This window comes from Oncorhynchus tshawytscha, linkage group LG02 (assembly GCF_018296145.1).
Source record: "Oncorhynchus tshawytscha isolate Ot180627B linkage group LG02, Otsh_v2.0, whole genome shotgun sequence".
In the NCBI taxonomy this organism is placed as follows: Eukaryota; Metazoa; Chordata; class Actinopteri; order Salmoniformes; family Salmonidae; genus Oncorhynchus; species Oncorhynchus tshawytscha.
In genome coordinates, this window is record NC_056430.1 from 24383340 (window position 1) to 24410032 (window position 26693).

At 41.7% G+C, this 26693-nt stretch overlaps 2 protein-coding genes across 3 annotated transcripts; both read right to left on the reverse strand.

The window, feature by feature from the left end:
- On the reverse strand, positions 1-10937 carry LOC112247236 (interferon-induced GTP-binding protein Mx1). Its single transcript, XM_024415949.2, has 12 exons — positions 10376-10937; positions 3878-4015; positions 3518-3672; positions 3255-3393; positions 2955-3153; positions 2736-2814; positions 2514-2636; positions 2035-2176; positions 1701-1859; positions 1434-1510; positions 1044-1283; positions 1-708 (listed from the first exon to the last, which is right to left on the reverse strand). Exons 1-12 carry the CDS (start codon positions 10563-10565, stop codon positions 484-486), a joined length of 1866 nt encoding a protein of 621 aa, XP_024271717.1. The 5' UTR covers positions 10566-10937; the 3' UTR covers positions 1-483.
- Positions 1-26693, reverse strand: LOC112247235 (interferon-induced GTP-binding protein Mx3). Of its 2 annotated transcripts, XM_024415946.2 has the most exons (13): positions 26402-26693; positions 25464-25601; positions 25104-25258; positions 24858-24996; positions 24563-24761; positions 24298-24376; positions 24076-24198; positions 23719-23860; positions 23375-23533; positions 23099-23175; positions 22701-22946; positions 22100-22355; positions 1-452 (listed from the first exon to the last, which is right to left on the reverse strand). In XM_024415946.2, the coding sequence occupies exons 1-12, from the start codon at positions 26589-26591 to the stop codon at positions 22131-22133; spliced, it is 1872 nt and encodes a 623-aa protein (XP_024271714.1). In that variant the 5' UTR covers positions 26592-26693; the 3' UTR covers positions 1-452; positions 22100-22130. The 2 variants fall into 2 exon arrangements, with proteins under 2 accessions (XP_024271714.1, XP_024271713.1); XM_024415945.2 differs by lacking the exon at positions 1-452 and having other exon boundaries at positions 21913-22355.

Below are 26693 nucleotides of genomic sequence, written 5' to 3' on the forward strand. Positions count from 1 at the left end.
CTTAAATGTTTTTAAAGAAATTATAATAAATATACAACTTGGTTTAACATAGATAAACCCTAATTGTGAGGCCATTAGTTGATGCTCAGTGGTCCACAGGCCCACCATCCAGACATGATAAAAATGAGACACAATAACAATAAAATGTATGTCAGCAGAAATATAAACCACAAGTTATACATTGCCTTTCAATAAAATGATTGCACTTCCTTCTCTGTTCCCAAATGTTATCAGGCAGGTTCCCACTCCACCTGGTAGACTAGCTGCTTGCGTTCCTCAGACATTTGAGTTTAATATTCAACAAAAAAGGATAACAAAGGACTTGATTGCATAGTAACTTCTATTACATTTACTATGCAATGAACTGAGATCACAGAATCTACGCCAAACCCCACTGCAACACACCTGTACGTCTACTTCCATTGACCAATCCATCTGGCATTAGTCAAGACCATCCTAAATGTTAACAAGCAGCTGTCCATACTAGAACTCCACTAGGTAGCTGCGTGCCTTCATCAGGCGTTTGAGCTTGCTCTGCAGTGCAGCCCTCTTGCTGCCGATGTCGATGTCCTCTTTCAGCAGCTGCTCGATTTGGTCCTTCTCCTGCAGAGTCTGAAGCATCTCCCTCTGCAGCTGGGAAGCAAACTCCTGCAGCACCAGGTAGCGGATCACCATGGGAATCTGATCAGCCAGACGCTGACTGGCAATCTGTCAAAGATAAAGAGACAGACAAGACAAAACACCTATTAATAAAATAGATAGATAACTTCACTTTTGTCCCATTCAAGTTTTAGTCCCCTCACAATGTTTGGTTCACACACACTCTGAATTGTATAATGTTATAGCACATTTACATGCAATATTATAATCTAGCTTTCAGGGAATTGGTGAAGAAATTAGTTTAAGAGTCAGCAGTTCCATTCAATCTCTGAGTTAGTGACCTCTTATCCCTAGTCTGAAGAGCTGGTGGAAATACAGGTAGGTTCTTGTTTAGGGTTCTTGTTTAGGCCAGCATCTAAGATAGTGATTTACACAGTGCTTACCCAGTAATAGGACTTGAGGTGCAGCATCATCTCCTGTAGGGTGGCATGGTTGTCTGTGCTAAAGATCGTGCTCCTTATCTCAGTTAAGGGTCGGTCTTCGTCCTCCTCCCTCTTCCTCTCACACAGACTGTGGCTGTAGGTGCTGTCCTGTGTGTACACTATCAGCTCCATCTTGAACTGAGTCCTCAACATGGACTCAGCTGTAGACTCATTCACCTGCTTAATGGCCTCAATCTTTGTCTGTAGTTAACAAAACACAACTCAGTCAATCAACAGGAGATAAATGTAGTTGGTGCATGTCAGCCATCTCATTCACATACAGGTTGATGACCAACTGTGGGAATATCAGAGATAAATGGTGACATTAATATTGCATGGTGTGAGATAAACCTTCGCTGATTTCAGGAGGTTAGGAAATCCAGTGAAACTGCTCTGAGCCAGCTGTAAGAACACCTTCCTAACGGCATCTAGAGAAGGGAAGAAACACCATAACATCACTCTGACACAGGACTCACAGATAGATTACATTCTTGGATGGAAAATATACATAAATCATCTTGGCTTTATTGTTTGGCAAATAGGGCCCCCATATCAAATAAAATCACAAACTGGGTTTCAGTATATGTATAAAATAAAATGATCAAACATATACTATACCTGAAATCTCCTTCAATTTCTTGACTGCTGGTTCCTCCAGTTGTTTGATCTGGTCTTTCACCATCACCTCAAAGGTCTTGTAGTTGATGAACCCTGGGAGCTCCCTTCCACGGTACGTCTTCTCATAATCAGCCACTTCTCCCTCAATCCTCTGGTTAACTGTAATATACAAAGGATGTCACTGTTGCATTACATTAAATAAGCACGTGTATAAGCCTTCCATGTTGAATACAAATTTGGTACAGAAATCTCAATTCACATAGCTATTATTTGTTATCTAGCACGCTGAAATTAGCCATTGTTTTCGATGGGTGTGTGATAATAGTACACTCACAGTTTTCTCCAGAGCGTTCCAGGTGTAACTTCCATTTCCCAAACTCTTTTCTGAGTGTGGAGAAGACGTTGAGACGAACTCCGCTTTTCATCTCCTCCCCAGTGCTCAGGTTGATGGCATCTTGGGTGAATGCAGTCACTTTCTGGGACACAGAAAAATAAGTTGTTGGATACATGGAGAGGGATAGACGGATAGAAAGAGAAAAAGCTATGGATATAAAATGTTATCAACTTTCAAATTATTTCCAGAATTTTCCAATTTTGTTAAGTTGTTGGATACATGGAGAGGGATAGACGGATAGAAAGAGAAAAAGCTATGGATATAAAATGTTATCAACTTTCAAATTATTTCCAGAATTTTCCAATTTTGCTAACAAAGACTAACATGACTGCTGTAAGTTTGGGTCAAGAGTCAAGGCCAAAGCAGAGTGAAAAAGACTGTAACTAAATAATCTGGGGATTGCAGGCTGGGGGACTCACATCAATTAGGAAATACAGCCTCTCTGCCGAGTCCTCAGGGGGTCCGGTACCATATCTTTCCAGCTCGGCATGTGTCTCTGACAGCTTTGCCTCAATCTGCTCTTCTAGACGAGGCAGGGATTTCTAAAGGGCACAACGCAGAGTCATGGCTTATGGCAACAGTCACTCAGTAACAAATGTATAGGATTTTGTGCAGTGAAATGTAATGGAAGAAGAATTTACCTCGATATGATGCACCAATTCAATAGTTAATTTCTCTGCCAGTTTAGGGATGGTGGCATGGCCCTCATCATAAAGTGTGCTGCACAAATGATAGGATTTTTTTTTCTCATAACTTCACAAATAGTTTGGTTACCACACAGGTACAAACTTTATTTAAAAAGCTATAAAATAGATTGTATTGTATAAAATCTGAGGTACACATCAGCCTAGAGGACCAACCTAAGATGAGCGTGCTCTTTGAAGAAAGCCTTCTCCCTCTCTGTGGCCTCGGTCAGTGAGACTCGCTCCATGATCTCCTTCTGGCCCCTGCACTTGACTATCATGTAGCCCTTAGTCAGGTGGATAACCTCATTATGAACTATGTCCACCACCATCTCCTCTGTGCCTTTGTCTACCAGGTCAGGCTTGGTCAGGATGCCTGTTCAATGGGAAACACACACAAATCTCACTCATTAAAGTCAACACAAGTCAACATGGTCCATAACATTTGTTACTGAGTAAATAATAAAAGGGGGATACCTAATGTCCTTTCCCCTTCAGGGTCCACCTCTTGTGCCATCTTCAAAGCCTCTGTGGTTGCAATGTCAACGTTGCATGGCACAACCACCAAGTTGATTGTTTCTTGCTTCATGATGAATTTCCGTATCAATCTCTTAATCTGAAAATGTCCAACATTATTATACATAACATGTTGTGGGGGGACTTGGTTTCTGTTCTAAAACTGGGGTTAAAAATGCACAGTGTATTCCCACTAACATTATGGGTGGGGTGGAAGGGTGCACCTGTTCACCAATGTTCTCAGGTTGACCTTTGACAGCTACACGGGCGATGCCTGGCAGGTCGATGAGTGTGAGGTCTGGGACGTCAGGGGAGCCAATCTCTAGGCTGATGAGGTCATCACTGATACCCACCCCCACACCTGCCATTTCATCCTGGGCTGGAGGGGGGAATAAGAATACAGAACACCGTTGCTAGAAACCACCAGGGTTCCAACAGCACAATAGTAAAGTGGATCAAGTTATCTTTTTTATTGGCATTTAGGTATCTAATACTTATGGGTGTGTTGTCTTATGGAGTAGAGAACATAGATAAGACTTTAGAGACTTTCATCTTTGCTATGATCAGCAGACCAATGACCACACCTTCACGAATTTTCTTCTCCACATCAGAGGGATCCTCAATCTCCTCCTCACGGTCCTGGTAGCTGATTTTTCCGTGCCATTCCTCTCCTTCTTTCTTCCTTTTCATCTTCAGCTCGAGGGGGCATCGTGTTACAATACCTGTCAGAGTTGACGGAGGAGGAGGAATTAGAGAGTGGGATCAAATGAAACTGTACAAAAGTCCATACATCAACTAAAGCAACCAGAAATAAATTACTTTTAATGAAAATTAAATTGTCCAATGCTTAATTACCAAGTGAAATTAGAGATCAAATGATAATCAAATCAATATAGGCAATATAGGCTTCTTCAACCTATTTGAGACTGATATTGATAAATAAACAAGGCTACAGTAAACATGTAGACCCCCACAAATGATGCAACCATACAGATACGAACCCTGTTTAGGGTAAGGATACAAACATGGTTTAGGGTAAGGGTTTAGGTTAGGTGGTCAAGTGGCATCTCTAACAATGAAAATAAATGTCTTCAAAAATGGAAAGCAGTTAGCCTGGGTACCAGTATCTTTAGGTAATCCACTCCCTGTTCTCCATGTCATGCACTGAGGCATAATAAGAATTAGAGACTGCCTCCACGATGACCAAGCTTTGTTTTCAATGTAATCTACTCACATTCACATTTTCATGGTTGCTGCCATCTTTCTTACTGGGATTAAGAAGCCTGCGCACTAGCACTCAGTGCACACTGAACAGACAGCATTATCGAGCAAACATTCTCCAGCAACTCATATGGACAGCTAAACAAGCCGACCAGCACTTCCCCGGGCTAGCTGGGATCATGATCTCAGAGCATGAATATAAAATGTTCATTTCCTAATAACCACTTTAGTCATCGTTGCTGCGTGCCCTGCACCCTGTATGCACTGAGTGCTAGTGCGCATGTGATGTTGGTCCTTATAAACTGGATGCAACCCGGGTATAGAGGGTCCATGAATCTGCCTATGCAAACATGAATAGATTACCTTGAAAACAACAAGCGGACGCAGTCTCCAGTTCTTATTATACCTCAGTGGAGGAGGCAAGATCAGTGGGACCAATGATGTGTATAAACCCACAATGACTGACAAGAGGGTGCTGTATTGATGTTACCACGCAGCCATCTTGCTACTTCTCCTCCATGGTAAAAAAAATATTTAGGAAACTATAGAAATTAATTTATTCATGTCTACATTCATTTTTCACGCGTTTATTCTATTACAGACACAATGTATACTTTAAGTTATATTATGTGAGATAAACATACAAATCAATCTGTTTTGCTCACATAATATAATTTAAAAGTTTGAAGGTCAGTCAATCCAGATAATTTCAAGATCTTTGAAAGTTTCTTCAAGTGCAGTCACAAAAACCATCAAGCGCTATAATGAAATTGGCTTTCATGAGGACCGGCACAGGAAAGAAAGACCCATAGTTACCTCTGCTGCAGAGGATAAATTCATTAGAAATTGCAGCCCAAATAAATGCTTCGCAGAGTTCAAGTAACAGACACATCTCAACATCAACTGTTCAGAGGAGCCTGTGTGGAACAGGCCTTCATGGTCGAATTGCTGCAAAGAAACCACTACTTAAGGACATCAATAAAAAGAAGGGCCAAGAAACATGAGCAATGGATATTAGACCGGTGGAAATCTGTCTTTTGGTCTGATAAGTCCAAATTTGAGACACAGAGTAGGCGAACGGATGACCTCCGCATATGTGGTTCCCACCGTGAAGCATGGAGGAAGAGGTGTGATGGTGTGGGGGTCCTTTGCTAGTGACAATGTCTGCGATTTATTTAGAATTCAAGGCACACTTAACCAGCCTGGCTACCACAGCATTCTGCAGCGATACGCCATCCCATCTGTTTTGCGCTTAGTTGGACTATCATTTGTTTTTCAACAGGAAAATGACCCAACACACCTCCAGGCTGTGTAAGGGCTATTTGAACAAGAAGGAGAGTGATGGAGTGCTGCATCAGAAGACCTGGCCTCCACAATCACCCTACCTCAACCCAGTTGAGATGGTTTTGGATGAGTTGGACCGCAGAGTGAAGGAAAAGCAGCCAACAAGTGCTCAGCATATGTGGGAACTCCTTCAAGACTGTTGGAAAAGTATTACAGGTGAAGCTGGTTGAGAGAATGCCAAGAGTGTGCAAAGCTGTCATCAAGGCAAAGGGTGGCTACTTTCATTTGAATCTCAAATATAAAATATATTTTGATTTGTTTAACACTTTTTTGGTTACTACATGATTCCGTATGTGTGATTTCATAGTTTTGATGTCTTCACTATTATTCTACAATGTTGAAAATAGTATAAAGTAAGAAAAACCCTTGAATGAGTAGGTGTGTCCAAACTTCTGACTGGTACTCTATTCTCTTTTTTTTACTAACGCTACGGTCCCACTACTATTGTTTTTTATTAAACATGTAATTGAAATACTGGAAATACTGTAGAATTCCATTCATTCCTATGGAGGAGTGCCAATTTGGCTGACTGACCAGTGGCTTCAAGCCTCTCAACGGCCAATAGGCTACATGGCATCAGCAATCCAAAGTTTATATACATCATTGGGTGGGACCATTTTCAATTTGTATTTATTATGGACCCAATGTGACCAGCAAAATTAAGGCAGTTACTTCTAACTAAGTGGACTGATATGCGTGTGAACAATGGGTGCAACTCCAAAATAAAGTTTTTTGTTTTTTTTAAGTTGCCGGGATGTCATGTGTCCTACTTATCAGTACACTCCTAACAATCTATGCACACACAAAAAATATATTCAATCAAATAAGCCACACATACTGAATAAGCCATTCCATTTTTGTTAACCACATTTCAACACTTTCTCATTGACCTCTATATTAAAACGCCACCCGCTGGAGAAGACAGATTTTGGGCCTAGGTATCCCTCTTGCTTCGCCTCTTCCTCTCTGGTGACTCACACATTTCAATGAATTATTATAGTAATAATTATAATTATACATATAATAATATAATAATATTAATATAGAATATAATAAATATAATTACAACTTTCGAACAGACACCGTTCCACAAAATCAAACAGACAACGATCTACAGTCCCCTCCTTATCATAGAGAACAATAATCATGATCTGTTTCATGAATTATCCAGCATGGTCTCATATTTAAATTTTAGCAGACGCTCTTATCCATAGCAATTTACAGTAGCGAGTGCATCATTTTTAATAGATGTTTCTAGGGATGCACGATATATCGGTGAACATATCGGAATTAGCCGATATTAGCTAAAAATGCCAACATCGGTATCGGCAGATGTCTAGTTTAACACTGATGTGCAAAACCGATGTCAAAGCTGACATGTGTACCTTTATAATGTAGGTACATGACGTAATGACACCACATAATAGTTTGCGCTATACGTGCAACCAGCATTCCTAAACTAGCCCACAATGTCTGCTGTGTGGATCGAGCAGTCATTTGAAAGAGTAACAAAATTTCAGCTAGACAACTCAAAGGCGAAATCCATTAAAGCCAAGATAATGGAATTCATTGCCCTTGACAGTCAACCGTTCTCTGTTGTGGGTGATGTTGGCTTTCGCCAACTGATCGAGCACCGGTACACACTACCAAGTGTGCAATACCACGTTGGGTAATAAAGCATCATTTGTTCTAGCGCAACTTCTGGAGTAGCTAACTTTAGCTTGGTATTATCTAATGTTAGCTAGCACCAATACAACCAGCCTGAAAACAATGACCAGTAGAAACTGTAGTAATTTCCATTATTCTTAGCAATGGTTTAGGAATCCTTGTGTAAGTATTAGCTAGGTTGCCACTTGTTCGCCTATTGAAACTGAACTTCAGCTCATGAAAAATAAATAGCTATCCAGCACAATAAGGATTAGGCACAATAGTGGAATTTGCGGATTGCCTTCAAAATAAAAGTATGTCATTGACAGTGATGCAAATTAATACAAATAGTATAATTATGCCATACTTTTATTTTGAAGGCTAACCGCAAAGTCCACTATTGTGGCCAATCCTTAATTGAGGCTAGCTTCACATAGATGGGTCCGATGGGTCAAATAAGAACTGTTTTAAAAATTAGGGTTATTTTAGATGATGACACCTAGCTATTTTTGTTTTATGTAGTGATTACACATTGATTACACTATCACTCGTATTTCATATGTCACAACATTTCATCGATACGTATGCTACATTGCTGGTAAAATTGTCTCGCGCACCTACAGTGCTGGTCATTTAAAAAAAACTAGCTAGCTCATGGATGCAAACAATGTTCTTCCTCCAAAACATAGCAAAACGACATAATCTGTTTCAGTAGCTTGATTACACTCACTCGTATTTCATATGTCACAACGATTCATTGATACGTATGCTACATAGCTACTGAAACAGATTATGTCGTTTTGCTATGTTTTGGGGGAAGAACGTTGTTTGCATCCATGAGCTAGTTAGCTTTTTTTTAAATGACCAGCACTGTAGGTGCGCGAGACAATTTTACCAGCAATGTAGCATACGTATCGATGAAATGTTGTGACATATGAAATACGAGTGAGTGTAATCAATGTGTAATCACTACGTAAAACAATTATGAACGCTTTAAATTATTATGTGACGTGTAGTCATATTCAGGTCCTGATTGGTCAACAAGCTTATTTGACACGTCAAATAGTGTTATTTGACACATCAAATAGTGGTAAATAGTACATGTTTTGACACGCAAAGACCCAAATTGCATCCCATAGCAAAGATCCAGCCCAAAACAATAGCTAGCAAGTGCAAGCTAACTGGCTAAATTGCCGTATATGTTTAAGGCTTTTCGACCTGTCCCCAAATTAATGTGAATGGTTCAGAGTTTGTTTTGATATTTTAACTTGTGTGTCGTGATAGCGTTTGGTGTAGGGGGACAAACTAAATGTGTGCACTATAGCGCACGCGCGCAGCCGGTTTGGGTTCCGTGTAACAGTGAGGAAAAAAGTAGTCGGCTTGAGGATAAATTCAGCCACTATTTATTGTTGAACTCAGCTGGTTTTGTTTGGCTAATAGCCTACACATATGTGCTGCAATATTCTAGGTACATTTAAATTAAATGCAACTTGAGTTACTCCAATGGTGTCCTGAAGTCTGCATCTTCTGTGTGCACGGCCTGTAGGTCCAGGTTGCGGGCGACTGTTTTCTATACTCAGTATTGCCAACCCGTACAGTATTTCCTGAGACATTGTGCATTATATGTTGATACATTTAGTCTTGAATGATGCATGCCAAGATATTGATGCATGCCAAGACTATTGATATTGCAACCACACAACTCAGACTCCGGTTCGACAGTATGAATGAAGGCTGGGCTGCAATGAAATCGCAAACAGCTTTTCTTGTTCAAGCTCTTAACAACTTGTCTGCTAAAGATGATAACCTGTTTGCATCTGTTCATTGATTGGCTGTCCAGTATCCAGACGACCTGTCCCGAGAGCTTCCTATAAGGTTAATCGCTTTCCGTAAAGTGTTGAGGCCGGTGGGTACACACTCAATTCTTTATTGCTGTGACTTGCTTGCTAGTTGAGATTTCTGCTCTTCACTCAAGTTATCGGTTTAGCCTACATTTCACTGATCTTAGTAGAGGAAAGCATTTTTTTATCTGTGTCCTTCAAGGCAGCTGTCAATGATCACGTTAGGCTGCGTTTCACTTATTTTTTTTAATGGTGGTTTGATCGCAGGGGAGGAACTAATAATGTCTGCAGTTTTCGGTTTGGCTATTTGTTTCAAGTGTATTAGTCTATAAATACATCTCTTTGACACAATTCGTCATCTCTCCCATGTGTTATTCGACTAGTAGTTGTTCCGAAATTGTTATTGCTTACCTACATTTTACTCCCTCTATGTTTATGTGGCCGATGTGAAATGGCTAGCTAGTTAGTGGTGGTGCGCGCTAATAGTGTTTCAGTCGGTGACGTCACTCACTCTGAGACCTAGAAGAAATTGTGAGTGACTGGTTGATGTGTGCAGAGGATCCCTGGTTCGAGCCCAGGTCGGGGCTCATTTACATTTACAACACCGAATGACATGCATGACTAATGTTACAGAACTCCGCCCAGTTTCCCTGATGTTGCTACAGCAATCAAACTATTAAATCTGTCGCTTCTACTAAGATCGTTTTCTCTTCTAAAACTAAGAAGAATTAGGCTAAGTAAGCTCCACTCATTGCACTGGCGTCTGGCGCCATCTTAGCCTTGATCACGGCATTTATTCAAGGATATATCCATATACTTTCAATCAGTAATATATTTTTTAGTCACATTCTTGAAGCACAAGAACGTAGCTTCCTAGTCCATAAGGTTATTAGTGACTTTTTGGAGTGTTACTGTATAAATTATTTATTAAATACATTTTTTTTTTAAACACATCGATAAGCTGGGGCTGCGGGGGTATCAGGTACGCCAGTGCGTCTATCCATGAGTCCAGGTCTAATTATCACTCACCGCTACCCCTTGGCAAAGCCACCCCAGACAGCGCCTCCAACACGGAGCTCTTCCCCGAACTCTGGTCCCCTATCACGGCGATGGCTGGCAGGGCAAGGTCCTTCTCCACACCAAGGGAGCGTAGAGAGTCGATGAGGTCGATACAGGGCCGCACCTTCTCTTCGTAATGTTGGTTCAGCGTATTATTCATGGTGTATTACTATTTAGTGATACAACTTAAATAAAAAGCAAGATTTTCTGTTATCTGATGCCCACTGCGGATGTTGAAAGGTTATGAAATGATTGGAAATGCATATATTTCAAAAGTAGTCTATTCCCTCCTCAAGCTCCACTCCCTTCTCCGAGAGAGAGAGTTTTTACTCTCGACTCGTTTTTATAACAACCGGTTTTGTCAAACGGAGGGAGTATCATTCCTGGGAATCGAATCTTACACGGTATGTTTCACTTTCATGTCTCAATTGAAAGTTAGTGCTGAAGCTGGATGCTGCCATGGGATTGGGTAAGGCTATTAGGGCAGGGTTCCCCAACAACGTCGCCTATGGGCACACACCCACCGTCGCTGGACCAGACAGGACTGGCAAAAAGTGCTCTTCACCGACGAGTCGCGGTTTTGTCTCACCAGGGGTGATGGTCTGATTCGCGTTAATCGTCGAAGGAATGAGCGTTACGCCGAGGCCTGTACTCTCGATTTGGAGGTGGAATGTCTGGTCTGGGGCGGTGCGTCACAGCATCATCGGACTGAGCTTGTTGTCATTGCAGGCAATCTCAACGCAGTGTGTTACAGGGAAGACATCCTCCTCCCTCATTTTGTACCCTTCCTGCAGGCTCATCCTGACATCAACCTCTAGCATTACAATGCCACCAGCCATACTGCTCGTTCAGTGCAGGATTTCCTGCAAGACAGGAATGTCAGTGTTTTGCCATGGCCAGCGAAAAGCCCAGATCTCAATCCCATTGAGCACGTCTGGGACCTGTTGGATCGGAGGGCGAGGGCTAGGGCCATTCCCCCCAGAAATGTCCGGGAACTTGCAGGTGCCTTGGTGGAAGAGTGGGGTAACATCTCACAGCAAGAACTGGCAAATCTGGTGCAGTCCTTGAGGAGGAGATGCAAAGCAGTACTTAATGCAGCTGGCGGCAATACCAGATACTGACTGTTACTTTAGATTTTGACTCCCCCCCTTTGTTCAGGGACACATTATTCCATTTTTGCTAGTCACATGTCTGTGGAACTTGTTCAGTTTGTCTCAGTTTTTGAATCTTGATATGTTCATACACATATTTACATATGTTAAATTTCCTGAAATTAAATGCAGTTGACAGTGAGAGGACGTTTCTTTTTTTTGCTGAGTTTAGTTGATGATCCCTGCTATAACGACCGAGGTAAAGTCAGTGTCAGGTTGGATATTCAACTGATATTCGCGCTTTCAAACCTCAATAGCCTTCAAACATTCAGAATGGATTAAATGCATTTTTTTTCTCTCACCAATCTACACACAGTACCCCATAATGACAAAGTAAAAACAAATGTTTAGAAATGTTTGCAAATTCATTGAAAATGAAATACAGAAATATCTAATTTACATAAGTATTCACAAGCTCTGTCAAATTGGTTGTTGATTATTGCTAGACAACCATTTTCAAATCTTGCCGTATAGTTACATTACCAGTCAAAAGTTTGGACACATTCAAGGGTTTTTCTTTATTTGAACTATTTTCTACATTGTAAAATAATAGTGAAGACATCAAAACTATAAAATATCACATGTGGTAACCAACACTTTTTTCAACAAGCTTGAGAGCTTTACACACTTTTTTTAACTAGGCAAGTCAGTTAAGAACAAGTTATTAACTGCCTTGTTCAGGGGCAGAATGACATGTTTTTTACCTTGTCTGCTCGGGGATTCGATCTAGCAACCTAACCGATCTACCTGCCGCCCCTCTTGTCATTCTCTCAACTAGCTTCACCCTGAATGCGTTTCCAACAGTCTTGAAGGAAAAGGTTAAGTGTGCCTTGAATTCTAAATACATCACTGACAGTGTGATCAGCAAAGCACCATCACACCTCCTCCATGCTTCATGGTGGGAACCACACATGCTGAGATCGTCCGTTCACTTACACTGCTTCTCACAAAGACACAGCGGTTTGAACCAAAAATCTCAAATTTGGACTCATCAGACCAAATTACAGATTTCCACCAGTCTAATGTCCATTGCTTGTGTTTCTTGGCCCAAGCAAGTCTCTTCTTAATATTGGTGTCCTTTAGTAGTGGTTTCTTTGCACCAATTTGACCATGAAGGCCTGATTCACGCAGTCTCCTCTGAACAGTTGATGTTGAGATGTCTGTTACTTGAACTCTGAAGCATTTCTTTGGGCTGCAGTTTCTAAGGCTGGTAACTCTAATAAACGTATCCTCTGCAGCAGAGGTAACTCTTTCCTTTAGCGGTCCTCATGAAAGCCAGTTTTATCATAACGCTTGATGGTTTTTGCAATTGCACTTGAAGAAAATTTCAAAGATCTTGACATTTTCTGGATTGACTGACCTTCATGTCTTGAAGTAATGATGGTGTAACACTTTTTTAGGTTACTATATGATTCCATGTGTGTTATTTCATAGTTATGATGTCTTATTCTACAATGTAGAAAATAGTAAAAATAATAAACCCTTGAATGAGTAGGTGGTACAGTAAGTCAACCCTTTAACTAGGCCACTCAGGAACATTCACTATCTTCTTGGTAAGCAACTGCAGTGTAGATTTAGCCTTGTGTTTTAGGTTTTTGTCCTGCTGATTAATTAACCCTCCTGTTGTGTTTGTTTCATGTTAATTAATTCTGTGTTCCCGGTACAAAATGACCTCTTAATTATAGCTGATTATAAATCCATAATAATATATTATCACCTAATATTGTGTTAGATCTTTTTATCAACTTAAGTTCTTGTGAACATTACACGTTTTGAACTTCTATTTGCTATTTATGGCCAGTATGACCTGAGCTCGTACAACCCGTTTTTGAGTTTTAAAAAACAATGTATGGATTATTTTGACTAACAAATACTCAGATGAAACATATTGTGCTATTTATCACAGACTACTTTGTGCCAAACTTTAATAAGGACTCTCTCCTCCTCACCAATGTCATGATCAAAGATTTGGGGTGGCAGGGTAGCCTAGTGGTTAGAGCGTTGGATTAGCAACCAGAAGTAACCAGAATGTTGCAAGTTCAAATCCCAGAGCTGACAAGGTACAAATCTGTCGTTCCCTGAACAGGCACTGTTCCTAGGCCGTCATTGAAAATAAGAATTTGTTCTTAACTGACTTGCCTAGTAAAAATTTTTAAACAAAAATTAAAATATGATCAAGAGCCTCACATACAGTATATTGTTTGGTCATTGTGCTGCCACAGAATTAATTGTTAGCAAGGCCTCAAAAAAGCTTTATATACCAGAGCTGTATATTATTGAAACAATATTGCGATTGTTTGTGAGAATGCCAACAGGTGTGAGTCCCGTTTGGGTTGCCTTTCTAGCCAAGAAGGGGAGTGAGGTGTGTGTTTGTTTGATCAAACTTACATGCATGTGGGGGTCTGGGAGAGGAAGTATGTCCATCTGATGAATGGGCATGTGCCTGAACTCAATTTTATACACTAATTGTAGTCTCACCCATTCATTTCTAATGACCGGTCATTTTTGACCGGGAACAGCACATGTGTTCAAAAGTTATATAAAACACCCAAAATGTAATGAAAATCATCAATGTATTTTGTGTGTTCAGATGACCTGTGTGGACAGTCATGGAACCTTATGACAATCAGATTAAATTAACTACAGAGAGAACTTGTAAATAGGTCCAATTCGACCGGAAGACAACAGGAGGGTTAATCTCTGTGTCTGGTGGAAAGCAGACAGAACCAGATTGTCCTCTAGGATTTTTGCCTATTTTATTTTATTTAATCTTTATTTAACTAGGCAAGTCAGTTAAGAACAGATTCTTATTTACATTGACGGCCTACACGGCCTGTGCTTAGCTCCATTCCGTGAATGTTTTTTTTATCCTGAAAAATCCCCCAGTCCTTAACAATTACAAGCGTACCCATAACATGATGCAGCCACCACTATGCTTGAAAATATGGACAGTGGTAATCAGTAATGTGTTGTATTGGATTTCCCCCAGAAATAACACTTCATATTCAGGACAAAAAAATGAATTGCTTGGCCACATTTTTTTGCAGTATTGCAGTGCCTTGTTGCAAACAGGATGCATATTTTGGAATATTTTTATTCTGTACAAGCTTCCTTCTTTTCACTCTATCAATTAGGTTAGTATTGATGAGTAACTACAATGTTGTTTATCCATCTTCAGTTTTCTCCTATCACAGCCATTAAACTCTGTAACTGTTTTAATGTCACCATTGGCCTCATGGTGAAATCCCAGAGCGGTTTCGTAACTCTCTGGCAACTGTGTTAGGAAGGACGCCTGTAGTGATTGGGTGGATTGATACATCATCCAAAGTGTAATTAATAACTAACTACACCATGCTCAAAGGGCTATTCAATGACTGCTTTTTAAATGTATTTTTACACATCTGCCAATAGGTCCCCTTATTTACGAGGCATTGGAAAACCTCCTTGGTCTTTGTGGTTGAATCTGTATTTTAAATTAACTGGTCGACTGAGAGACCCTACAGATAATTGTATGTGTGGGGTACAGAGATGAGGTAGTCATTCAAAAATCATGTTAAATACTATTATTGCACAGTCAGTCCATGCAACTTATTATGTGACTTGTTACATATTTAGGCTTGCCATAACAAAGGGGTTGAATACTTATTCACACAAGACATTTCAGCTTTACATTTTTTGTAAATTTGTGAAAATGTCAAAAAAAAGATAATTCCACTTTGACTTTACTATGCATTGTGTGCAGGCCAGTGACAAATATCAATTGAATTCATTTTCAATTCAGGCTGTAACACAACAAAATGGGGGAAAAGTTCTAGGGGTGTGAGTACTTTCTGAAGGCACTGTATTAGAACCAATGGTAACCTATTAAGCATTTAAATCTAATTTTATTTGTCACATACACATGTTTAGCAGATGTTAATGCGAGTGTAGCGAAATGCTTGTGCTTCTAGTTCCGACCATGCAGTAATATCTAACAAGTAATCTAACCTAACAATTTCACAACAACTACCTTACACACAAGTGTAAAGGAATGAATAAGAATATGTACATACAAATATATGAATGAGTGATGGCCGAACGACATAGGCAAGATCATTTATTCAGTAGGTTTTCTAATAAATGTGTTAATTAATTGACAACTAGCATGTTGCTGGGCTCAGTAAAGGGCAGTGTTGTTCCCCTGGTGTTCTGGTACCAATGCCGTGAGAAAGGATGCTAGGCTTAGCGGAGACAGCTCAGGAATGAGTGCAGTGGAGAGACACACAGATGTACTGCCAGTTCCTTAATATGTAATAGTAATTAGCACTAGGGTAGTGGGGCACAAATATGACATAATCCTAATTATTACTACTAATACACACTTAAACTGCTAATTAGTTTAATGTCCCTTTAATTGACTAAGTGTTTTTATTCATTGACAACTACGATGATGCAAGGCCTAGCCTAGATAATGATGATGCCCAGGTCCATCATAAAGCTGAAAAAAGAGAACAAGAGAAGCAAATGGGCTGGTGTGGCAAAAATGTCAGGGAAGAATTTTCGTCCCAGTTTGCCAAGGCAGTGCAGGGAGTTAATAAAAAATAAAAACATGTATTTAACCTTTACTTAAGGCAAGTCAGTTAAGAACAAATTCTTATTTCCAATGACGGACTACTCCGGCCAAACCCAGACAACGTTGGGCCAATTGTGTGCCACCCTATGGGACACCCAATCACGGTCGGATGTGATACAGCCTGGATTCAAACCAGGTACATAGTGACGCCTCTAGTGCTGAGATGCAGTGCCTTAGCCCGCTGCACCACTCAGGAGCCCAAAAGTTCTATACAGGAATGCACCTTCTCATAATGTTGGTTCAGTGTGAATTATTATTTAGTGATAAAACTGAAATAAAAAGCAAGATGTTCTGTTATCTGATGCCCACTGCAGTTGTTGAAAGGTTATGAAATTATTGGCAAAGCATTTATTTTAACACTGTTCACCTTACAAAAATGATTGCAGTCAGAGTGTATTATAACTGCAGTATGCAGCAAATACTGCCTCCAAAATAAAACATTTTTACTGCTGTAATTTTGCAGTGTAATTCTCCAATTACTGCATCTAAAATACCACAGTCTACTACAGTCTTTTTTGCAAGGGTCCCTCATGCAGCTCCAGTCGAGCACTATAAATGACACCGCATTTTACACTCGACTCGTTTCTATAAATGGCTCAAAACAGCCGGTGTCATCCCTGGGAATCGAGTCTTACCATCCAGACATGGTAAAAAAGGAGACACCATGACAATAAAAAGTGTCTTTGCAGAAATATAAACCTATCAATAAAAAGATAGCATTTGGGAACAGAGAAGGAAGTGCAATTAGGCAGCCACCAGGTAGACTAGCTGCTTGCCTTCATCAGACATTTGAGTTTAATATTATAAACAAGAAAGGATAGCAAAGAACTTGATTGCATAGTAACTTATATTACAGTTGCTCTGCAATGAACTGAGATTACAGAATCTACCCCAAACCACACTGCAATGCTACCGGAGGCTTACTTCCATTGACCAACTATCTGGCATTAGTCACAGAATTGACTGAAACTGAAACGGTGGCAGCGTGTGCGTTTTTACTAGGAACGATGTGCATTTTACCCTTCATTCAGATCTGAAAACGGATGGTCTTGAGGTTGCATGGGTAGATATACTTCTTCCTATATGTCATCCTATACTTGTTGGTGTGTGCTATCGGCCTCCTAAGCAGAATAATTTATATGGTATATTATATACTTGACTAAAACAACTGAGTGAGCCAACCCGGGTGTGTATTGACAGTAAATCAACTTTGGATTTGATTATTGTATCAGAACAAGAGAATGTCTGCCAGTCAGGAGTCTTAAATATTGGTTTTAGTGATCATATGGTAACCTACTGTACCCGTAAGACATCCAAAATGCTACTAGAGCCAGGTAATAAATACATGAAGGTCTATGAAACAATACTCAAAGGAACGTTTTGTAGAAGTACTTGGCATTATGGATTGGTCTCATGCACTAAACTGGGATGCTGCTCAAGCTTGGTATCCTTTTAAAGATCGGTTTCTGTCTGCACTCGACTCTCTGGCTCCGACTAAACAAATTCTAAACAGTGGTCAGGGAAATGGATCACTTCCCGAGATCTTATACCTCAAAACGAAAATGGATCACAACCTGGCCAGATTCAGAAGGACAAATCTATAACAAGATTATGATGGTTATATTAACAGTAGAAACCAGGCAAGATACAAAATGGAAAAGGGCAAATCCCAACATTACATAGACGCTGTTAATGACAACTTATATCAGCCTCGTAAACTGTGGAACATTTTTAAGGACATTGGCTCAACTCCCCATAAGGTAAAATCCTGTACTATTGGCCTGGATATTGATGATGTTTTATGCTATGACCAGGAAAAGGTTGCAAATTATTAACACATTTGTTTTACTACTATAGCCTCATCTCTGGTAAAGAAGTTACCGACCTGCTCTGGACACTATGGCCAGTCTTTCATTAAGAACGTTTACCATAGCATAGCTATTACAAATTATTTGTTTGAGCTGTGAATTGTAACAGAGGACAAAGTTTCAAATCTAGTATGCTTAATGAGCAAAAACAAAGCAACTGGGCTGGATAATCTTCCTGCAAGATTCATCAAGTATAGTGCTTGTGTCACTGCTAAAATGATAACGCATATTGTAAACTTTTATTAGCAGTGGTACATTTCCCAATGATCTCAAAACAGCTGGGGTGGATCCGCTCCACAAGAAGAGCAGTAACATTTTAATCCACTTGAGGGATACCTTCTCGAGCACAAACTTCTTTATTAACTACCATCTGTCTTTAGAACAGCTCATTCCACTGATACTTGCCTTATCCACCATTTAGACCACATTAAGCAGGAAAGTGAGAAGGGGGAACTATACAGGTATGGTCATGTTAGACTTACAGAAAGCTTTAGACACTGTGGACCATGATATTCTCCTGATGAAACTGAAATGCATGGGTCTAAATGATGTAGCAGTGAATTGGTTGAGGTCCTTTCTGACCAACAGAACACAAGTATGTAATGTTGGTGATGTTCTGTAAGAGGCCAAAGAAATATCCTGTGGAGTACCGCAGGGATCAATTTTAGGGCCTCTCTTATATACGTTAATGATATGCCAGATACAGTAAAGCGCAAACTCCTTCATTATGCTCATGATTCAGCCATGCTGGTATCAGCGAAGGATACAGTTTACATAGAGGAGACCCTGAGTAAGGAATTGCATTTTGTTAGAGATTGGTTGACTGACAACAAATTGTCTCTACATTTGGGAAAAACTTAATTATATTTTGTTTGGAACAAAATGTATATTGCTTAGGGCTGACCAGATATAGGTAAACTGTGCAGGCAAGGAGATTGAATCTAAAACAAGTGTAACTTATCTTTGTGTGTCCCTAGATCAATCCCTTTCTGGAGACCTGATTGCTGCTAAATTTCTTTCTACAATGGCAAATAAACTGAAATGTTTATATCGTAACTGTCACGTTCGTGAGGAGAGACTGGCCAAAGCGCAGCTTGATATGGGTTCCACATCTTTTAATTTGTGAAATGCACAAAAACAATAAAGAGCAAACGACACGTGAAGCTATGGAGTGCTCACAGGCAACTACACATAAACAAGATCCCACAAAAACCAGTGGGGAAATGGCTGCCTAAATATGATCCCCAATCAGAGACAACGATAAACAGCTGCCTCTGATTGGGAACTATACCTGGCCAACATAGATATAAACAACCTAGATTACCCACCCTAGTCACACCCCGAACTAACCAAAATAGAGACTAAAAAGGCTCTCTATGGTCAGGGCGTGACAGTACCCCCCCCCCGCCCCCCCCAAAGGTGCGGACTCTGGCCGAAAAACCTGACTCTATAGGGGAGGGTCCGGGTGGGCATCTAGCGTCGGTGGCAGCTCTGGTGCGAGACGAAGAACCCGCTCATCCTGCAGATCCAGCCTCTGGTGCAGGACGAAGAACCCGCACATCCCGCGGATCCAGCCTTTGACCCGGGCTGAACACTGGGCCTGGACTGGACCTCGGTGCAGAGGAAGGCTCCTGCCATGGAGTGGGACTGGACACCGGACCTGGCCTGGACCTCGGTGCAGAGGAAGGCTCCGGCCTTGGAGCTGGACTGGACGCCGTGCCCGGACTAGGCCCCGACGCAGAGGAAGGCTCCGGCCTTGGAGCTGGACTGGACGCCGTGCCCGGACTGGGCACCGGCGCAGAGGAAGGCTCCTGCCATGGAGCGGGACTGGACGCTGTGCCTGGACTGGGCACCGGCGCAGAGGAAGGCTCCTACTATGGAGCGGGACTGGATGCCGTGCCTGGACTGGGCACCGGCGCAGAGGGAGGCTCGGCCTTTGAGCGGGACTGGACGCCGTGCCTGGACTGGACACCGGCGCAAAGGAGGACTCCAGCCATGGGGCTGGGCTGGACACCGGGCCTGGACTGCAGACCGTCGCTGGAGGCTCTGGACTGCAGACCGTCGTTGGAGGCTCTGGACTGCAGACCGCCGCTGGAGGCTCTGGCTGCAGACCGCCGCTGGAGGCCTGGTGCGTGGAGCTGGCACAGGATGTACTGGGCTGTGGAGGCATACTGGAGGTCTGGTGCGTAGAGCCTGCACAAATTGTCCCGGACAGATGACACACTCCGCACGGCGAGTGCGGGGAGCTGGCACAGGACGTACCGGACTGAGAAAGCGCACTGGAGGCCTGGTGCGTGGAGCCGGCACAGGTGGCACCGGACTGGTGACACGCACTTCAGGGCAAGTGCGAGGAGCAGGCACAGGACGTACCGGACTGGGGAGGCACACTGGAGGCCTAGTGCGTGGAGCCGGCCATAGGTGGTACTGGACTGGTGACACACACCTCAAGGCGAGTGCGGAGAGCTGGCAGAGGACGTTCAGGGCTGGGGAGGCGTACTGGAGACCTGGTGCGTGGAGCCGGCACAGATTTTACCAGACTGATAGCACGCTCCTTGGGACGAGTACGGAGAGCTGACTCGCCGACCACCCCTTGTCGTCCCCCCATCAAAAAAACAATTTTGGGCTGTTTTTTGTGCTTTCTTTGTGGCCGTGAACCCCGGCGTCGTAGCTGTCCTCCCTTCTCTCCTTGCATCTGCCGCCAAGGAAGGCTATCCTGTCCTGCCAGGATTTCCTCCCAAGTCCAGGATGCCTTCCCATCCAAGATCTCCTCCCAAGTTCAGGATCCCTTCTCCTCCTGGGCACGCTGCTTGGTCCTGTTGTGGTGGGATCTTCTGTCACGATCGTCATAAGAACATGAGGACCAAAGCGCAGCGTGATATGGGTTCCACATCTTTTAATTCGTGAAACACACAAAAACAATAAAGAGCAAACAACACGTGAAGCTATGGAGTGCTCACAGGCAACTACACACACAAACAAAATCCCACAAAAACCAGTGGGGAAATGGCTGCCTAAATATGATCCCCAATCAGAGACAACGATAAACAGCTGCCTCTGGTTGGGAACCATACCCGGCCAACATAGATATAAACAACCTAGATTACCCACCCTAGTCACACCCCGACCTAACCAAAATAGGTCATAAAAAGGCTCTCTATGGTCAGTAACACTAGATATTTTAACATCAAAGTTTAGAACTGCTTGTTTCAACCTTGATTCAGTGTCATTATGATTGTGCCTGCTCTGCTTGGTATATTGGGCTATCAAAAAAGCTGAAAAAGAGAATGCGGGTCATGCAAAATAATGCTATCAGGTATATGCTGAATGTCCTCCCTAGGATCCACATAGGGAGGTGGGCTTGTTGCCTTTGGAGTCCAGAGTGGACCAACTTAAAATGGATCATATGTTTGACATCTTAAATGATCATGCCCCAGGTTATATGAAAAACCACATTGATATGATCTATAACCATCACAGTTACAATTCCAGAGCTAGTGTTATGTCTTGTAAAATCCCAAGAGTAAACAGTACTGCGAGGAGCACATTTTTTTATAAAGGCATTTGTCTATGGAGTAGCCTCCCCTTCAAGATCAAGCAAAGAATAAGTTAAAAATAGGTTTAAAAAGCAGGCAAAGGTTTTCATTTGGAGAAGGTTGTCTGAGTAAGAGAAACCACTCCACTGCCCCTTGTGCCCCCTACTGCTGGTCAGGTGTATTTATTTGAAGGATCGGTATGATGTCCAATGAATAGTTTGTTTGAATGTGAAATGAATATAGTTGATTTAAGGTAAGGGAAGACCCCCATGAAAAGGTAAGGGAAAAGTGCAGTGAATAGTGCCACTTTTTAGGATGTCAATATAAATGAATGTATTTATGGTTTGTAATTTTGTCTTGCCTTTTAATCATTTATATGTGTTATTGTTTTTACCATTGAGGACCATTTTGGAAACAAGCATTTTAATTAATACTTTCAAGTGATATCCTCTGGGTCCACATTGTACATTTAGTTGAATATGTCTGATATCCTCCCAAAAAATACATTCAATTGAAAAAAAATTCAAGACCATCCTAAATGTTAACAAGCAGCTGTCCATACTAGAACTCCACTAGGTAGCTGCGTGCCTTCATCAGGCGTTTGAGCTTGTTCTGCAGTGCAGCCCTCTTGCTGCCGATGTCAAAGTCCTCCTTCAGCAGCTGCTCGATGTTGTCCTTCTCCTGCAGCATCTGAAGCATCTCCCTCTGCAGCTGGGAAGCAGACTCCTGCAGGACAAGGTAGCGGATCACCATGGGAATCTGATCAGCCAGACGCTGACTGGATATCTGGCAAAGATAAAGAGACAGACAAGACAAAACACCTATTAATAAAATAGATAGATATAGTGGTCTACCATCACTTTTGTTCCATTCAAGTTTTAGTCCCCTCACAATGGTTGGTTCACACACACTCTGAATTGTATAATGTTATAGCACATTTACATGTAACAACATAATCTATCTTTCAGGGAATTGGTGAAGAAATGAGTTTAAGTGTCAGCAGTTCCATTCAATCTCTGAGTTAGTGCCCTCTTATCCCTAGTCTGAAGAGCTGGTGGAAATACAGGTAGGTTCTTGTTTAGGGTTCTTGTTTAGGCCAGCATCTAAGATAGTGATTTACACAGTACTTACCCCGTAATAGGACTTGAGGTGCAGCATCATCTCCTGTAGGGTGGCATGGTTGTCTGTGCTAAAGATCGTACTCCTTTTCTTATTGTTTGGTAAGGGTCGGTCGTCTTCCTCCTCCCTCTTCCTCTCACTCAGACTGTGGCTGTAGGTGCTGTCCTGTGTGTACACTATCATCTCCATCTTGAACTGAGTCCTCAACATGGACTCAGCTGTAGACTCATTCACCTGCTTAATGGCCTCAATCTTTGTCTGTAGTTGAAACAAAACACAACTCAGTCAATCAACAGGAGATAAATGTAGTTGGTGCATGTCAGCCATCTCATTCACATACAGGTTGATGACCAACTGTGGGAATATCAGAGATAAATGGTGACATTAATATTGCATGGTGTGAGATAAACCTTTGCTGATTTCAGGAGGTTAGGAAATCCAGTGAAACTGCTCTGAGCCAGCTGTAAGAACACCTTCCTAACGGCATCTAGAGAAGGGAAGAAACACCATAACATCACTCTGACACAGGACTCACAGATAGATTACATTCTTGGATGGAAAATATACATAAAGCATCTTGGCTTTATAGTTTGGCAAATAGGCTCCCATATTAAATAATATACTTGGTTTTAGTATATGTAAAAAAAGTGGGAAAAAAGAAGAACCTTCTCAAACATATACTATACCTGAAATCTCCTTCAGTTTCTTGACTGCTGGTTCCTCGAGTTGTTTGATCTGGTCTTTCACCATCACCTCAAAGGTCTTGTAGTTGATGAACCCTGGGAGCTCCCTTCCACGGTACGTCTTCTCATAATCAGCCACTTCTCCCTCGATCCTCTGGTTAACTGCAATATACAAAGGATGTCATTATGTTGCATTACACTAAATAAGCAAGTGTGTGAGCCTTCCATGTCAAATAAAAATTCTGTACATCAATCTCAATTCAAATAGCAATTCTTTGTTATCTAGCTCGCTGAAGTAAGCCATCGTTTTTGATGGGTGCATCGGAGCATGATAATGGTGAACTCACAGTTTTCTCCAGAGCGATCCAGGTGTAGCTTCCATTTCCCAAACTCTTGTCTGAGTGTGGAAAAGACATTGAGACGAACTCCGCTTTTCAGCTCCTCCCCAGTGCTCAGGTTGATGGCATCCTGGGTGAACGCAGTCACTTTCTGAGACACAGAAAGAGATGTTATTAGATACTTGGGAGGGGTAGATGTGTAAAGAGAAACAGCTATGGATAAGATTTCATCAACTTTCAAATGCTTTCCTGAATTGATAAGTTTTGCTAACAAAGACAAACATGGCTGTTGTGAGTTTGGGTCAAGGCCAGAGCTGAGTGAAGGAGAGGGTAACTAAATCATCTGTTGCAGGCTGGGGAGCTCACATCGATCAGGAAGTACATCTTTTCTGCCGAGTCCTCAGGGGGTCCGGTACCATATCTTTCCAGCTCGGCATGTGTCTCTGCCAGCTTTGCCTCAATCTGCTCTTCTAGACGAGGCAGGGATTTCTAAAGGGCACAACGCAGAGTCATGGCTCATAGCAACAGTCACTTAGTAACAAATGTATAGGATTTTGTGCAGTAACATGTAATGGAAGAAGAATTTACCTCGATATGATGCACCAGTTCAAGAGTTAATTTCTCTGCCAGTTTAGGGATGGTGGCATGCCCCTCATCATAAAGTGTACTGCAGAAAGGTTAGAAAAAACAGGTTTTCACAACATACCAAGTAGTTTGGTTACCACACAGGTACACAATTCAATTAAAAACGAACACACTTTGAGTGTTTAAAATGGGCACTGGATCAAATTTGCTTCATGCTTTCCAAGACAGCTTTTAAAATCTAAGGCACACTTCAACCCAGAGGACCAACCTGAGATGAGCGTGCTCTTTGAAGAAAGCCTTCTCCCTCTCTGTGGCCTCGGTCAGTGAGACTCGCTCCATGATCTCCTTCTGGCCCCTGCACTTGACTATCATGTAGCCCTTAGTCAGGTGGATAACCTCATTATGAACTATGTCCACCACCATCTCCTCTGTGCCTTTGTCTACCAGGTCAGGCTTGGTCAGGATGCCTGTTCAATGGGAAACGCACACAAGTCTAACTCATTAAAGTCAACATAAGTCAACATGGTCCATAATAGTTGAGTAAATAATAAAAGGGGGATTACCTAATGTCCTTTCCCCTTCAGGGTCCACCTCTTGTGCCATCTGCAAAGCCTCTGTGGTTGCAATGTCAACATTGCATGGCACAACCACCAAGTTGATTGTTTCTTGCTTTGTGATGAACTTCCGTATCAGTCGCTTAATCTGAAAATGTCATATATTATACATAACATGTCGTGGGGGGACTTGGTTTCTGTGTTAAAAATGCAGTGTATTCCCACTAACATTGTGGGTGGGGTGGAAGGGTGTACCTGTTCACCAATGTTCTCAGGTTGACCCTTGACAGCTACACGGGCGATGCCTGGCAGGTCGATGAGTGTGAGGTCTGGGACGTCAGGGGAGCCAATCTCTAGGCTGATGAGGTCATCACTGATACCCACCCCCACACCTGCCATTTCATCCTGGGCTGAAGGGAGGAATAAGAATACAGAACACCGTTGCTAGAAACCACCAGGGTTCCAACAGCACAATAGTAAAGTGGATCAAGTTATCTTTTTTATTGGCATTTAGGTATTTAATACTTATAGGTGTGCTCTCTTATGGATTGGAGAACATAGATAAGACTTTAGAGACTTTCATCTTTGCCATGATCAGCAGACCAATGACCACACCTTCACGAATTTTCTTCTCCACATCAGAGGGATCCTCAATCTCCTCTTCATGGTCTTGGTAGCTGATTTTTCCATGCCATTCTTCTCCTTCTCTCTTCCTCTTCATCTTCAGCTCGAGAGGGCATCGTGTTACAATACCTGTCAGAGTTGACAGAGGAATTAGAAAGCATGAAAGAGATTAAATTAAACTGTAAGAAACACAGAAAAAACAGTCCATATACAACATTTTCCCAGTACAATCAAATTAAATTGTGAAATATTCCATCTTTCTGTGCTTGTAGTTGATCCCCCAAAAACATTTGACATCTTGTTTTAAAGAAAATTGGTAGTCACATTTTGCTCAGTCATCAATCATTGATCATAATGCATTATGAAAATGTATCGAAAGCATGTTAGAAAACGCTCCAAACCAATTCTGAATGATGTCTCGCACAAAAAATATATATACTGTATAATGTTCCACTGTCCCATAAATCCATATTTGTGTTGCTGTTGTAAAGAGCATCATTCAAACATGGATTCATGGCACAGTTGATTTATTTTGTATTTTTATGAGTGCAGAGACATCATTCAGAGTCAGAATGGGATTTTGATGTAATAGTTGGTGTGGAGTGTTTTAGTGTTTTCTAATATGCGTTACACATATTTGCATATTGCAATACAGTCAATGGCAAGTGATGACTCAGCAAAATGGGAAGTATAATTCTCTGTTATGAAAAAATAAATATATATAATACAAAAAAACATTGGGGAATCAATTACAATCACAGAAAAAGTGAAAATAAAGCTGCATATAAAATGGGTGAACTTCCTCTTTAACATATTAAATTAAGAGATCAAATGATAACCAAATCAATACAGATTCACTTGTTAAACCTCTCTGAGACATTGATAGATGATAAATACTTGTTACCTCAATTTATCAAACTATCACTCACCACTCCCCCTTGGCAAAGCCACCCCAGACAGCGCCTCCAGCACCGAGCTCTTTCCCGAACTCTGGTCCCCTATCACGGCGATGGCAGGCAGCGCAAGGTCCTTCTCTACGCCAAGGGAGCGCAGGGAGTCGATAAGGTCTATACAGGGACGCACCTTCTCCTCATAATGTTGGTTTAGAGTGTTATTCATGGTGTATTATTATTTAGTGATAACACTTAAATAAAAAGCTAAGTGTTCTGCTCTCTGATGACCACTGTGTGTCCCCTTTCTCCGATACAGGAGATTTTACGT